The sequence below is a fragment of the Caretta caretta genome, chromosome 16 (assembly GCF_965140235.1).
Source record: "Caretta caretta isolate rCarCar2 chromosome 16, rCarCar1.hap1, whole genome shotgun sequence".
NCBI lineage: Eukaryota > Metazoa > Chordata > Testudines > Cheloniidae > Caretta > Caretta caretta.
In genome coordinates this window covers 15285497-15301056 of record NC_134221.1, presented here as the reverse complement: position 1 = coordinate 15301056, position 15560 = coordinate 15285497, and the positions used below count along the sequence as shown (strand labels likewise).

At 56.3% G+C, this 15560-nt stretch overlaps 2 protein-coding genes across 4 annotated transcripts in view; both read right to left on the bottom strand.

Moving 5' to 3' along the window:
• The window catches only part of AIF1L (allograft inflammatory factor 1 like), a 158765-nt gene that overhangs the window by 37157 nt on the left and 106048 nt on the right, over positions 1-15560 (bottom strand). The window lies entirely within an intron of this gene.
• LAMC3 (laminin subunit gamma 3) overlaps positions 1-15560 on the bottom strand; it is a 45112-nt gene that overhangs the window by 8820 nt on the left and 20732 nt on the right. For all 3 annotated transcript variants that reach the window (XR_012665221.1, XM_048823197.2, XM_048823198.2), the window contains exons 10-21: positions 14773-14974; positions 14042-14151; positions 12498-12716; positions 6878-7066; positions 6508-6753; positions 5759-5912; positions 5066-5208; positions 4132-4310; positions 3315-3435; positions 2150-2355; positions 1496-1572; positions 265-399 (exon numbers count right to left, since the gene is read on the bottom strand). Coding sequence is in view for 2 of the 3 variants with exons in the window: in XM_048823197.2 (XP_048679154.2) it covers positions 265-399; positions 1496-1572; positions 2150-2355; positions 3315-3435; positions 4132-4310; positions 5066-5208; positions 5759-5912; positions 6508-6753; positions 6878-7066; positions 12498-12716; positions 14042-14151; positions 14773-14974 (1981 nt within the window). In the remaining variant the exon portion in view is untranslated. The remainder of the gene's footprint in view (positions 1-264; positions 400-1495; positions 1573-2149; positions 2356-3314; positions 3436-4131; positions 4311-5065; positions 5209-5758; positions 5913-6507; positions 6754-6877; positions 7067-12497; positions 12717-14041; positions 14152-14772; positions 14975-15560) is intronic.

The following is a 15560-nucleotide window of genomic DNA, read 5'->3' as shown; positions in this document are numbered from 1 at the left end:
AGCACTACCCGATGGCACTTTGGTGGCTTGTGTGCAATGATTTTGGTGGGTCTCAGCCCAGGTGTTCACAGCACAAACCACCACAACCAACCCCCTTGTTGGCAGGCTTGGCAAAGAGGCCAAGGACTGAATGGGCCATGCAGACAACTCCCCTCTTGCCCCTAGTGGGGGTCCCTGCCAGCTGGGGTTGAGGCACATTGGCAGGGCATTGTGGGGAAGGGGCTCCTGTGCCACACTCCCATAGGCACTCTGCTGTTCTCATACCGGTCTTCCAGCTCTCTCTTGAGCCTCAGGCTAGCGCTGTCCTCCAGGATGCTCTGCAGGAGAGCGTAGCTGGTGTTGGAAGCGAGCAGGGCTCTCCTGGCCACAGACTCCAGCTGAGCTGCTGCGTCCTCGTGACTGCAGAGAGGACCCCCCCCCCCGAGAGATGCTATCAGAGGTGAGCCCTGAGGTTATGCCCCAGAAGCAGAGCATAGATGGGATCTAACCTTGTGCTGTCAGTCTGGCCTGAGCTCGCTGTCTCAGGCAACAGAACGAGATCGAGTCGGATGGATCGCCACCACTCACCCGATGCCCGCAGCGGGAACGGAACGATTCCAGCCAGAACGCACGAGGCAGAATGGCATCCAGCTCCCAGCTCCAGAGCCGCACGGTGCCTGTTGGGCTCCTTGCTCCAGTCGTTGGAGCCCAGAAGGCGGGCAGGTGGTGTGACCACCCCTCACCTGCACCTCTCTGCTCTCTAACAGAGGACACCGTGATCCAGAGCATGCCGGTGTCACCGCACGGTCCGTGCACTTGGCTGGTTACTGAGAACTCTCCCAGCACGGGGTGATTTAGAGCACGCGGGACAAGCTCAGGCACCTGTCCCAAGACCTTCCCTCTGCCTCAGGCACAACACATGGGTCAGCAGACCAGGGGGCATGAGGATGGTCAGTGAGCTGCTCAGAGCAGGGGATCCACAAGAGGCCTGGCTTTAAGGATGGAGGTTCAAGGAGGCGGGAGGGGGAGAGTTGCTTCCAAGAGTGAGGGGGAGCCTGAAAGTGGGAGGAGGAGGAGGAAGAGAGGGAACGACCGCAGAGAGGCAGGCCGGGGCAGAGCCTTGGAGAGAAAACAAGGTGCCCAGAGCAGGGAAGCAGGGCTGGCTCCAGCTTTTTTGCTGCTCCAAGCGGCAAAGGGAAAAAAAAACCAAAAAAACCAAGCTGGTTGAGCTGCCGCTGAAGTGCCGCCGAAGAGGAAGAGAGGGACTGAATTGGCGCCAGAGACCCGGACGGGCCGCCCCTTTCTATTGCCTGCCCCAGGCACCTGCTCCCTTCGCTGGGGCCTGGAGCCGGCCCTGCAGGGAAGCCAACGAGAGGATTGGAGGAGGAGGAGGTGTCAGAGTGAGGCGAACCCGTATTGCACAGACTGTGGGAGATGTGCCCGTGTGCACACGCAGGTATGCATGGGTGTGAATCTGGGTGTGCATCTATATGCACGCATGTCCAAAGCGCGGTACCTGGCAGCCAGCGCCCGGGACTCCAGCGCGAGGCGACTCCAGTTGGTGGGCTGCTGGGAAATTTCATGAGGAATGACCTTAAAAAAACCAAACGTATAAAACAACATGAATGTGAAACCCCAGGGTTCAGCCCCCGGGACCCCTCTGCGGGAACAGCGCAGGGCTGGGCAGACTCCTTCCATGTCACATTCTGGGTGAGTCTCACCGGATGGCTCTGAACGCACCTTTCTAGGGCTCTCCCCAGCCTTTCGTGGTGGGAAGAACAATCCCCCAAACCCCCAACTCTGCCACCAGGATCTCATGGGGGTGGCAGAGTCACTGAACGGATTTCCCCTGCATTAGAAAGAGAGCAAAGGAAGAAATCTCACCCTGGGGGCATTGCACCTGGAGGGCTGCAAGGTTGAAAGGTCACCAAGGGGAGTGGGGGGGCGCTGTGCTTGCCTATTGGTGCTGCTCCTTCACCCGGAGGAGCAGGTCACTGATTCAGGTCCTACTACCCCCTGCGAGCATGGCCCCTGCCGGGTCGGGGATGGGAAAGTAACAAGGGGCCTTCCCTGATGGGGCAGCAGTACCAGCCCCTAGCGCAGCTCAGAGCCATTTTGTGCCGCGGGAGAGGGATTGAGAAGCCCAGCGTGCTGGGCTTGAGCCAGGCACCGTTGTCGCTAGCGTAGCCGCAGCCTGCTGGATCTCCCGCTGCGCGGACCGCAGCACGGTGCTGATTTCCGACAGGAGGATGCAGGTTTTCTCGTCGCCGCCAGTGGGGCAGCCCACGGTCCCGCTGACGTTCCTCAGCCGACCCCACGTGGTGCCCACGGAGCCCTCCAGCTGGGCAAGCTGCTCCAGGAACACCGCCTTGGCATCTGCAAGCAGCACAGCGAGAGCGCTCCTGCAGCCATCACCCCTTCCCTCGGGGGGGGCATTGCTGTCTCCTGCCCAGGGGTGGGGAGTGGCACTCCGGCCCGTGCTCACACCTGTGTGTGTCTACATGGCAAGCAGGATGTCTTCCCCAGCCTAACAGGTTCCAGTGCCGGGGGGCTCTGATGATAGACAGTTGGATTCCTCCACTACACCTAAGTCCACCCTCTTGAGCCCTCCTTAACAATTCCTCTCCCCGGGCAACACCCAAATACCTGTAGCCATTAATCAAGTGCCTCTCTCCTCCCCGCACTGAGCCGTTGCTGAGCCCAGCTCTGGACATTTACCCTGCGGGTCCCTCCACCCAACTCATCCTCTTCTCTGAGCCCCTCCAGTTTGTCAGTATCCGCCTGGTAACATGATGCCCACAGCTGCGGCACAGCCGTGCGGGACAAGATCTTTAAGGCCGCTCAGGGGCAGGTTCCCAAGGCTCAGCACCCACAACTGCAGCCAGATTTCCACGCGTGCTCCGCACCCAGCGGCCCCGCCATGACACCGGCAGATCGATTTCCAACAGAGGGCTCAGCCCTCAACATGCACCCAGTGCACCGAGCTCTTGTGCAAAGGTCCCACTGACTCCAGCGCCTGATGGGGAACGGCGTTTTTCTCTGCTCTGGCCCCCGCTGACTGGAGGAACACTGGCATCCCCGCTGTCCACAAGGGAAGCGTGCCTCTGTACTGCGCGGCTGGCACCCATGTTGCTCCCTAGCGACCCCCTCGGGCCACGTGAATGCATGGCGGAACCAGGCTCTGGAGGGAGCCCCGTCCACGTGGCCCTTACGCTGCCTTCATCCCCGTCGCCCCTGAGCGCCGTGGAGAGTAACCGATGTGCACTGCTCCTCTCCCAGGGCCCTCCCTGCACTGACCCCAGGAGATGAGCCTCCCCTGCCTCTGCCCCCCCTACCTGGCAGCTGGTCTCCTCGGGGCTCCTCTCCTAGCGCTGGGTAATGGGTCCGGGGGCTGCTGCAGTCTGGTTTCTGCAGCCACGCCTCCATCTGCTGCAGCTTGGCCTTCAGCTTGTCAGCCTGCAAGGGCAATGGGGTGTTTCAGAGAGGACGGCTTGAGAGGCAGCCTATAGGGCCAAGGCAGAGTGATGTGTGGGCCAGGATAGGGTGGTGCTTTGGGCCAGGCTGAGCAGGGCGGTATATAGGACAGGGCAACATATAGGCAAATATAGGGTAGGCGTATAGGGCCGGGGCAAGGTAGGGTAAAGAGCTGTGGCCCGCAAAGTGATGGCACTTGGGAGAGGGCACAGCACATGGGGGTGGGGGAACGGCAGTGTGAGGGATGGGGCGGGGCCCATGAGAAAGAGGGAGCAAGTGCCGCTCCATGAGTACGAAGAGCGGTCAGGGTGGGTCAGGGGTGCGTGGGGCGAAGGGGATTCTAGGCAGACCTGGGCAGAGAAAGCAGGGGGCTCTGACGCAGGGGAGGATCAGCACAGTCAAGGAGGCAGGGGACGGGGGTCAGATTCGTAATGGTCCAGGCCAGGAGGGTCCATTCTAGTCTGACCTGCTGCATACCACAGGCCATAGCATTCCATCCAGACACCCGGTACTGACCCCTGAGGGGAGAGGGGTGCCCGGGGTGCTGCTAAAGGGCCTGGACAGGCAGGGGGACCGAAGCCGCGCTGGCCCTGGAGGAAGCCTGCGAGGAGGGGGCAGCTCCTGGCTCTGTAATCCCCTTGACAGGGGGTGTGGCGGGAGGGAGGGCGGGTGCCGTACCTCGTCCTTCACCAGGCCATAGCAGACGGGACACTCCTGGCACAGAGTCTGCTCCGGGGCGTAGAAGAAGTTCACCTCGCACTGATCGCACTTGTAGCCCACAAAGCCCCTCGTGCAGATGCACGTGCTGTTCTCGTGGCACTGGGGGGTGACGGCACCCAGCGGGGAACAGTTGCAGGCTGCACACAAGGGACAGCGGGGTCAGAGGACAGCAGCTGGCGTGAGCCAGACCCCAGGTGTAGGTGACCCAAGGTAAGGAGGGGCGCTGCATCCCTGGCAGGGTCCAAGTCCGTCCATGGACTGGAGCCATGACCGGTCAGCCCAGCGGCTAAGGCATAGACCCTGATCTCCAGAATAATGCCAATGGGAAGGAGTAGCTTCACTGAATCCAGAGCAATCACTCCAGATTTGCACTAGCGCAATCAAAATCAGAGCCTGGCCCACGGAGGAGAACGCACGGCTGACTGCCCTTCTCTAGAGCCTCTTCTCCCAGCCTCTCCAAGAGCTCCAGACACGAGCCCTGGACGGCCTGGAGAAGCAGGCCAGACGCTGACCTCCATTGCGCAGCGAGGGTCATGGGCGCACCAAGAGGTGCAGGACTTGCCGAGAGTCACACTGCAAGTCCAGGACAAGTCTGGGAAGAGAACCCAGGAGCCGACTCTTCCAGGCTCCTGCCCCGACCGGGAGACCCTGCTGCCCCCTTTGTGTTAGAAAGAAGGGGACTGAACTATTCAGTTACTGGGCCGGGAATGCTGTGAGGAGAGGGAATGATCAGTGGACATGGCAAGACCCAGGCATGGTGCAGTTTTCACCACAGCAGCCCGCCCCCTGTGCCAGTCCTGGGTCCTGCACCAATACCATAAGCCATCAGTGATATGGGAGAGAAACGGAGTGACACGACCTCTCTTGAGAAGCTGCTCCTCCTTGCTGTTACCTCGGCAGCCCTTGACCGAGAACCCAAAGAAGCCAGGCTGGCATCGATCACACGACTGTCCTTCTACACCGGGCTGGCAGGGGCACTGCCCTGTGAGCGGGTTGCACTGGCTGTCCTGGGATCCCACCAGGTGACACTCACAGCTGGGACAAAGGCAAAGGAAGGTGGTGAGTGCAGACAAACCTTCGGCCCAGCCACCACCGGGCACCAAGGGCCCAGCCGGATGGGAACAGGCACAAGGTCAGCTGCGGTGTGTGCCCAGCACTGTGTTAACACCTGGGTGCTGGGGGCCTCCCCAGCCGCCACTAGGACAGAGCGAGTCCCAGGTGACACGTGCAGGGCCGGAGGGTGGGGGGAGCTTTGGTTCAAGATCAGAGCTTCCCACGCAGCGACTAGGTGACGTGAGGCTGAAGGCTGGGTCCGTTGACCCGTGGGGAGGCTTTGCCGTTGCCTTCAGTGGGCACCGGACCTCATGCTGCGGCTCTAGAATTACGGGGGACCTGGTGCTGGGACCTGGGCAGGGGTCTGGCTCCTGCAGCTGCGCCACACAGTAAATACAGAGTGCAGGGAGCCTTGTTAACCCGTCACCAGCTGCTGGGTCCCTCTCCTATGGGGGGATCCCCTGTGGTCCAGGGCAGTGATACTCAGAGACCATCTTCCCCAGGCGCTGACAAGGGCTCCATCTCCACCTACCTCTTGCATCCAGTCCCTGGTTGCAGGTCATAATGTCCCGGCTGGCAGCGGCTGCAGTCTCGCCCGGTTACGTGAGGGAGGCAGGTGCACTGACCAGTAAGGGGATCGCAGGCCTCCAGCCTCTGGGCCGAACCGACAGGGTTACACTCACAGGCTAGGGGGAGAAAACACCGGCTATTAACCTGGAGCAGGCAGACTTGAGCCAGGGACTGGGAATCAGGACACCTGGGTTCTATCCCTAGCTCTGCCCCTGACTTGCTGCATGACTTTTGGACAGTCCCTTCACCCGCCTGTACCTCAGTTTCCCCACCTAGAAAACCAAGGAACTCTAAAGGGGGTGGAAGGCTTCACACACTACCCCTTGCCCATCTCTTCGGGAAGCCGGGGCGGCCAGCGGGGCAAAGCTTTATAATCATAGAGCCCAAGGCAGGTCTGGTCACACAGGGATGCAATTCCATTAACTCAGCCCCCCACTCTAACCCCTCAACGGCACTGCCCACCCCCCACACCCCCCCGCCAGCCCACACTCCACGCTTTACTGATTTACCCTGGTACTACCACTGGCCAAATCCAGCCCTGCAGTTGATGGGGTGCAGATTCTTTTCCCCTCCACGGCAGCGGTGCCCGTTTACGCCGTGGGCGAACGGGGCCCCATGCCCCCGTGAAGTGGAATCTGATAAGCAGAAGGCCGCGTCCAGGGAGGGGGAAGCCCTGGAGGGCCAGGGGTGAGCGAGGGGATCCGTACTCACGGGCACACTTTCTGGCGGGGCTCCGAGCCAGCGCACTCCCGTAGAAGCCCTCCCTGCACTTTTCACAGTGCTCTCCTGACGTGTTGTACAGGCACCTCAGGCATTGGCCGGAGTCGGGATCACAGTTGCCCACGGCATTGGAGTCCACGTTACCGTTGCACTGGCAGGGGCTGCAAGGGTGGGCCGGGCCGTTCCTCCCCAAGGGATCTCCAAAAAACCCATCGTCACAGAGCTCACAGCGTCTTCCTGGAGAGGGTGAGCAATGGGAGTGGAGGGACGGGATGACACCGTGTGTGGGGAGTCTGCCAGCGAACCCACCCCTCCCCTCCCCAACCAGAACCGCTTCCCCCACCCCATCTCGACCCCTTACCTCTCTGCCCCCGGGGGCAATGGGTGCACACCAGCTCCCCGCTCTCCGGGATCGCCGTGCAAGGTGACTGGCCGGGGCATGGGCATGGCTGGCAGTCGTCGAAGTGCCCCACGAAGGGGTTGCCGTGAAAGCCAAGGGCGCAGCGCTCGCAGGATGGGCCCTCGGTGTGGTGGAGGCACTGGCAGTGCCCTGCAGGGGACAGAGCAGAAAGACCACCCACCCCAGGCTGGAGAGCCCGAAGCCAGGATGCAAAAAACCCAGGCCCCTGCCTGGGCCAGGGATCACCCCCTCATGCTCCTGGGATAAGGTCTGCTCGAAGCTACCCCAGTGTGACCCCACTGAGGACAGCAGGGGGTAGCACTGGGGTGGAGTCAGACACCACCCACTGCATGGGCTGAGTTGGATCCTCTGGTCCTAGAAAACCCCTGAAGCATTTTCCCCAGCCCGTCCCTGCAGTAGATAGACTGTGCATCCCGCCCTGTCCTCTCAACAAGCTGGTTTAGTTGGGATGGGCGAGGTCCCTCAGGACATGTCTACACTGCAATTCAAAACCCGCAGCTGGCCCGTGCTGGCTGATTTGGGCTAAGGGGCTGTTTCACTGCAGTGTAGATATTGGGGCTTGGGCTGGTGCCCAAATTCTAGGACCCTGCGAGGTGGGAGGGCCCCAGAGCTCAGGCTCCAGCCCAAGCCCAAATGTCTACCCCACAATTGAATGGCCCCTTAGCCCGAACCCTGCAAGGTTGAATCAGCTGAACCGGGCTAGCCGCAGGTGTCTAATTGCAGCGTAGACATGCCTCCGTTCATCCCTTCCTCACCAATATCCCACCTTAGTGCCCAGTCTCTGGCCATCCAGGCCGCACACCAGTTTGACAGTGAGCATGGCATTGCCTCTGCTCAAGCCCAGGGCTTGCCACAGCACCTGCTTCCCATGTCAGCCATGGGTGGGTGCCTCTGCCTTCCGCTTGCTGAGCCACCCTCGGCTCTGACCTCAGCAGAAAATTCTCTCACGTCCTAAAAGGTGAGCCCCCCCAGGCCAAGCTCTATTAGTCACCCCTGCGCTGGATCAATGTACCAGCCCCTCGGCCAGCCCACCCCATCTGCCCATCCCACCACTGCATGCTCACTGCCTCGCCAAACTTTTGTAGCGCTCCAGTGTTCCTTGCCTTGCCCCCTGTACCCTTCCAATGACTCTGGCTCCCCAGTTGCCCAACCCACGACCCATTCCTGCTCACCCAACTGTCCCTCCAGTCATCCCTAGGGGCAATAGCTAAGCTACCGCTGCAAACCTTTACATTCAGGGATCCCTTTCAACTCATGCTCCAGGTTCTACATTGGATTTATTCCTGGTGTCACCATCCAGACACAGAGGAACAAATCCATCCCTGGAGCAAACCCCGAGACGTCAATGGAGCTGCAGCAGAGATGAATCAGGAGGAACCCCAGTGAAGTCAAACAGAGTTACACCCGGAGGAGAGAAGAGTCAGGCCTCAGTCCCAGGTTGGCGGAATTGCTAGTCAGAATGCGTCTGAGCCAAATTTCAACCTCCCCAGAGTCTGGACCCAGGGTTTTCACTGGGCCCTTTGGAGAGATGGGGCCCGCTGCAAAATTTCAATCACATCCAGGTTTGGATTTGATTGAATCAGCTCCCCACAACAATAGGGGTGTGCTTGTGTGTTTTCCTTTCTACAATTTATGGGCCAAATCCTGCAGTCCTTGCTCAGGCAAGAAACACTGATTGGCTTCCATGGAATAAGGCCTGAGTAATACCAGCAGAATTTGAAAGAGACATGGCAGCCCAGCTCTCCCTGGGTCACTTGACCGTCAGGCTGGACGCCCAGTGAATTCTCAATATTAAAAATCTGTCCGAGTCTGAAATCATTGACGCGTTTCTCCAAGATGGTGCAAGATGTGTTCAAACCCATGCACCGTTTGCATCATGCAACACACAAGGAACTGGTCCGGAACCCCGCAGATGAGTGTAACTTCCTCGTGTGACCCAAGCCAGGGAGTCACAGGTTGAGGAAGCAAGCAGGGGACATGGGGAAACTCTGAATCCCTCCCCCTTTGGCTGGAGCCCTTCTGCCTCCATCAATCAGTCCAATTCACTGGAGAGAGAGCGAGCACAGAGAGTCCCATGATGATTTCGTCATGCAATTGGAAAGATCAGATCATCCTAGGCAAGCTAGCCTGTGGGAAAGGTTTCTGGGAAAATTTCCCAAGGGCATGGAGTCAGCTTAACACATGGGGGACACACGACAATGAGGGGGAAGAGGGTGCGCTGAGGGGCCTGAGGGACTCAGAGGTCCCTGGGAAGAGCACACATGGGGCAGTTTGGAGCGCAACGGGTGAAGCTGCGAAATGCGTCGGACACAACGGGGAGAGAAGGAATTGAAAGAGAAATGGGGAGGGAGAGAGAAGGGTGGCAAATTAATGAAGGGATGCCTGTATGATGGATGGGCGGCTTGATTGTCAGAATGAAGGCCGAAAGATCAAAGGTGGAATTTCACCCAGGAATCATATTAAACTGGAGACATCCAGACACCGCACTCCACAACAAAAGAGGGAGAGAAGCTGCAGAACATTGTAATATTTCTGTCTGGCACGGCAGAGGAGCATGTTAAAAACTGCTCTTTAAAGTACTCTCTGTCCCAGCCATAAACAATTCCTCATTCATGCAACACAGATGTTACAATGCCAGGGCCAGAACACCAGCAAGACGCGGGGGGTGGGGTGGGGGTGAGGGGTGTCCTGTTAGTAGTGACACTGGGCCCTGGGTTTCTTCAGTTGAGTAACAAGTAAATCATCATTTCCAAGTCCCTTTGACGGGACTATGTTGAACTGAGCTCATTAGGGCCTGCCACGGCATTAGCCGGGGAACGTCGAGAGGAGGACTCATGGACAGACTGAGCTCTGTGTGACATGGACAGTATGTTATTGGGTAGCAGATATGCCAGGTGCCCATGTCTGAGCTATACCTGACCAGGGGAGTACATCATGTACCGTGCCTGTCTAATTATACATGCTCAGGATGGCTCAGCTGTGTGTCACAGGCCCTATACTGCTAGTACCACTTTAGCTTATGGTCTGTGCTTTTTGGACCTGGGTGCTGTCCTTGCTGTCACCACAAAGCACCATGATGTTCACAATGTTACACACTGACAGCTGCAAGGTCACAGGTGGCCATGGAGTTATGTTATATTATTTCATACAATCAGATGGGCCCGATTCTGCCTTACTCCCTGAGTAAAGTAGCCGCTCTGCAGTCAATAAGACAACTTGATGAGCAAAATACTACTCAGTGTGAATCAGGACAGCACGGGAGTGTCCCTGCAGCTCCTTTCACATCTGCGTGCTGTGCAGAGCACACACTGTGACCCCTCTACTGCGGCACAGGCTGGGGTTAAACGTGGCAGCTGAATCAACGGAGCACATTGGCGACAGTCGAGGGCAGGCAGTGAAGAACAAAGCCGTGTCCAATGGGAACAGCATGAGGAATCTGCAGACAGCAGATGCAGTCACCCCAACTGAACTTTTGGTCTGGATACCAGAGTGCTCATGTGATGCCATGAGCCAGCAGATTTTCCCCACTGACAGAGAAACCCAGAGGTTTTCCCTGGAGGAGGAGCTCATAGCAGGGAGTCTCTGCCGTTTGCCATTCATTTGAAGTTGGCAGCCTTTGCAGATCTGGTTTTGGTTACATCTATGTAGCACTACTCCATGTGTATCTGCTTGCTTTCCCCCCTAGCCCAGAACCTCGGGAGATGTAGTATCAGACCTGTGATCTCATGCTCCTCTAGTGAGGAAACATGGCTGCCTAGGACAGACCACACATAACCCACCCTACTTGGGTGGACAGTGGGATTTGAACCCTTGGACCCACAGAGCTGAAGGTAAGAGTCTCTCCCACTTGAGCTAAAGGACTAGGTCTCCTCCTGTGCTGCTACAGCAATCTTTTATATAGACCAGCCACTGGAGGGAGACAACCCCATCCCCACACACTCTCCTAATGTGGGTTACATACGAACATGTCTCCCTCTAGTAGCCGTAGCCTGCAGAGACTACAAGACCTAACCTAAGCTCCCTGTAAGCTGCATGGGTGGGCAACTGCCCAGCGGGCTATCAAGTGCCGCACAGTTCAGGTGTCCCTCCGCCCAGTGCCGCGTGCTGCTTCTGCCCTCTGCCTTGGAGCTGCTCCCGGAAGCCTCCTGCTTGCTGTGCAAAGCAAGGAGAGGGGAAAAGGGTGCTGATGTCAGGGTGTCCCCCTCACCCCGGCCCTGTACTCCATCTCCACAGAGCGCACGACAGGGGACACACGACAGGGCTCAGGAGGGAGGGAGCTTGCTGGCAACTCCTGCTGTGTCTGAACTTGCTGATCTACTTAAAAGGGCAGCATACTTAAAGTGGAGGTCAACTTACTTAAAGGGGCAATGTGCGTTTCTGTCTCTGTCACACGCACACTCTGTCCTTCACACTCACTTCCCAACACATATTTGTATGGTGGTTGTTGTTACTTTTGGATACTTCTTTCAAAGTGTGTTATTTTAGTTTTTTGACGGGTCTATGCATTTCATAATTTTTATTTCTCTCTTACACTTAAATTGAATTCTTTGAATAGTGAATTCTAAAATGCCTAACCTGTCCTGGCTGGAGTAATTATCCCTATAGTAACTTTTTAAAAATATAGATTATATCTAGGTTTTTGGTTTCTACTGGTGGTGCACATCCACACATTACCTTGAAATGGTGCACATAACAAAATTCATTCTGCACATGGATGGAAAAAATTAGAGGGAACACTGGACCTAACAATGGGTGTGAAAATTTCACTGGTTACTGGTAGAGCATTTTGTGTATAAAACCCTGTAATAGTGTAGTTACATTGCAACTGCTGATCATGGTACATGCAGTCTATGTTCCACCTCCAGATAGCTTCTTCCCTTCACTTACCCTGCCTCCTTCACTAAAGCCTGTTGCTTCTTCCCCTTCATATCCATCTTATGCTCACTGATAAATCCTTTGTCCATGTGCTCATCCACTTGCAATGCAAGTGCGGTAGCCTTCTCCTGCCTGGCTTCCTTACCTCTTACTTCTGCCACTCCAGTCTGCCCCCAACACCCTGCCAAGGTCATCTTCATCTCCTCAAGATCTGCCCACCTCACTCTTCCTCCTTCAATCATTCCATTGGCCTCCTGCCTCTTCATGCATTACATTCAAACTCCCCATCCAGGCCCCTGTAACGTTTCCACCGACACCTCTGCTTTTCCTTCCTACTTACATTCATAAAATGCCATGCACATCTGTGGTGGTAGATGCATGCATGATTATTATTACCGTGAGGCAGTTATTTTTGTCTCTGAAATGACTGTATTATGAAACCACCCCCCTGAAATTTACATGGCAATAACCTGAGATGCTGGGTACTGTAACTTCAAGTGTAATTCCCAACCTTCTTTGGGAAGGATGCAGATTTATTATCTATTTACAGCTTAACTGCACAGTAATTATATGGATAAATGGAGGCTGTGAAATGAACTGATGCCATGAAGGTCTCTAGAAGAGGAAGGAGAGAGATCGTGTGATGGTAAAAGCAAATCACTAACAGAAAGCAGGGCATCCAAACCTGTGTCAGGGTCACAGCTGCCGTGCTGGTTACAAGTACAGGGGATGCAGCTGGTGAAGGGCCCGCTCAATGGAATCTCTCTCTTGTAGCCTGGAGTGCAAGATTCGCAGAACTGCCCCGTGTACCCCTGTGGGCAGATGCACTCCTCCACCCACTGAGCAGGCAGGGAATGACCTGGGCGAGCAGAGGTGAGCTGGACCTCACTCAGGGAGACTCTAGCTGTGGAAGGGAAAACCAGAAGTTACGATGGGCGAATATAACCCGCGCAGAGACAATGGACCCATCAATCCAGTCTCTCTAGCATCCCTTCCAGGATGGGCCGTCAAAAGGGATCAGAGCACTATGCCCAACTCCAGCACCTTCCATGTAAGGATCTCAAAGCATTTTACAAAATACTCTCAGGGCATGATTTTCACACATGACTAGTGATTCTGGGTGCCTGATTTGAGACATCTTAGGCAAGATGTGTTTCAGAAAGTGCTGAGCACCTCTCCTCTGAAAACCAAGTCTCTTTAAGACATCTTAAGCGTGGCAGCCAAACAAGTGAGGGATTGCAAATCACAAGGCAATTTGGAAAATCTTGCCCTTACTAACTAAGCCTTCTTAACACCCCCGCAGTATGTAAAATTGAGAGAGATCAGGGCGCCCACCACTGAAATGCAGCCACCTGAGAGGTGGAGCACGGCTATCGCTTAACAGCTTGGGCAATCTTGCCCAAGAGTTTAGGATGGGAAGTGAAAATGCCATGTTGAGTCTGAACCTGCAGAGGGAATTTTGGGAGGCAGAATGTAACTATTACAGTTTGAATGCGGCCACGACGCTAACTGCTACAAAGAGTGCCACGGGATGGTCAGAAGGGCCCATTCGATCATCCAGGCTGACCACGAGCTGTGGGAACTATAAGCCGCAGGACTCTGCTTTATGTCTCATACACAGAAACAGTAACTCCAGCCGCACAATGCCCCTAGCATCAGACCACCCCAATTCAGAGAGAGGGACGCTGCTTACTGAATCCCTGAGACCACGAGGTGTCTCGGGAAGGTCTCCCATCCGAGTAACCCCCTAACCCAACCCTGCTTAGTGTCAGATCACAGCCCACGCTGATCAGAGACAGATTCCCACGATGCCACCTGCCTCCTGCAACTCAGAGGGAGACTCCATCCTCAGACTCAGGGCCACAGGTGGAGTGGGGCGGGTCTCTGAACCTCAAGACCTTGGCCAAAGAACACCCAGTCAGCAGCATTCAAAAGAGTCAAAGAGGAACCCAGTGCAGCCTCCACCTGGTGACCATGATTATTAATCATTTATATGGCAGCAGCGCCCACAGGCCCCAATCAGGATCAGGGCCCCATTGTGCCAGGCGCTGTACACACGCAGCCTCTGCCCCGGAGAGCTTACAAGCTAAATCTTCTTCCCTCCCCTCGAGCCTTTGACCTCCCTGTTGCACTGCAGGGCTACCCAGTGCAGTGCCCAGCCCCAGAGCTCTCCTGTGTTCTTCGCAGGAGGAAGCCCCCAGCCTGTGGTGCCATCAGGGGATCACTTACAAGGTGTGTCACTGCTGCCAGCCTTGATCCTGAGGGCAGTCAGATTGGAGAGCAGACGCTGGAAGTTGAAGGACGACAGCGAGGGCTGCATCTCCTCCGCCTCGTGGAGCCTGTGGGAAACCAGCCCAGAAGGGAAGGGTGCGGCCTTGCTCCTTACGAGAGCTGCCCACACAAAGACAATGGGTGCCATCCTGACCTGAGGGAGGGGGCAGCAGGCACGGGAAGGGCAGCAACGAGGCAGGTGAATGTTGGGAAGTCACTAGAGGGGGCACAGACAAAGGGGCCTGGCAAGTTTGCAGGAGGAAACCCTGCTCTGTTTGTGCATTCCCAGGCCATGGAGCAAGGTACTCTGGGTGACTTAGTGGGCCTGATTCTGTTATGGCTTACGCTGGTTTAACACGGGGTAAGTGCACACTGACCGCAGCAGAATCAGTCCTGATTTGCACTGAGACCAGAACCAGGCCATGGAAAGTAGCACGGCTGAAAGGTGCTGGCCTGACAGAACAGGTCCAGCACACGGAGCATTGGTACAAACTCTCCCCACGGTGCCCTGCCAGTGGGTCTCAAACCTGCCCAGAGAGGCCACGAAGATGAGAGGGGAATTCAGTCTCCATAGTCCACTCAACTGTTGGCCTCCCTGCTGGATTCAGCCAACAGAGGGGCCAGCTGAGGTGGTGATTTTAGTGAGGGAGAAGCCTGTCTGCCGGGAAGTGAGGTCAGCCAGCCTGTACCTGAAGGTGACGTTGTGCTCTCCATGGTGGGGCTGGCTTCCACGGCCTGCTGGGGCAGCATAGCTCACAGACACCACAATGCCATCTCCCTCTAAGACCAGCCGGACGGGAAATGGAGAGGATCTGCTCCCGTTCCCCTCCGCTCGGAGGAGCAGGGAGAGGAGCTGCCCATAGCTGAGGCGCTGGTCACGCAGGAACTTCTCTGGGAGGTGAAAGGAAGAGAGGAGAGTCCATGAGACACTCCCAGCCTCTGGGCCCAATCCTGCTCCCATGGATTTCAATGGCAGAACCAACTGGCCCAGACACAGGCCTGGCGCGTACAATGGATCTTGGCTCATTTCACACATAGTTCTGGGTTTCCACTGCTGTTCTAATCTGCACTGAGATTAGCACTCGGTCAACGTCAACATGCTTCCTAACAAGGGGGAATGGGAGTGTGAGAATGGCTTTAATGGCTTGGACGCTAAGGGTTCAATTCCCTCTTAGCCTTGTAACAATACTAATGGCATCATGTATTTATATAGCACCTGTCATGGCAAGGGGACCCAAAGCTCTTCACAAATAACAGTGATATTAATGCCTAGCTCTTAGGTAGCACCTTTCCTCAGTAGATATCAATGTCCTTTATAATGTTACAGATGGGGAAACTGAGGCACAGAGCAGGGGAATTGAGTTGCCCAAGGTCACCCAGCAAACCAGTGACAGGGCTGGGAACTGAACTAATGTCTTCTGAGTCCAGCATCCTATCCACTAGCATCCACTGCCTCCCTTACATACAAAGGAATGAC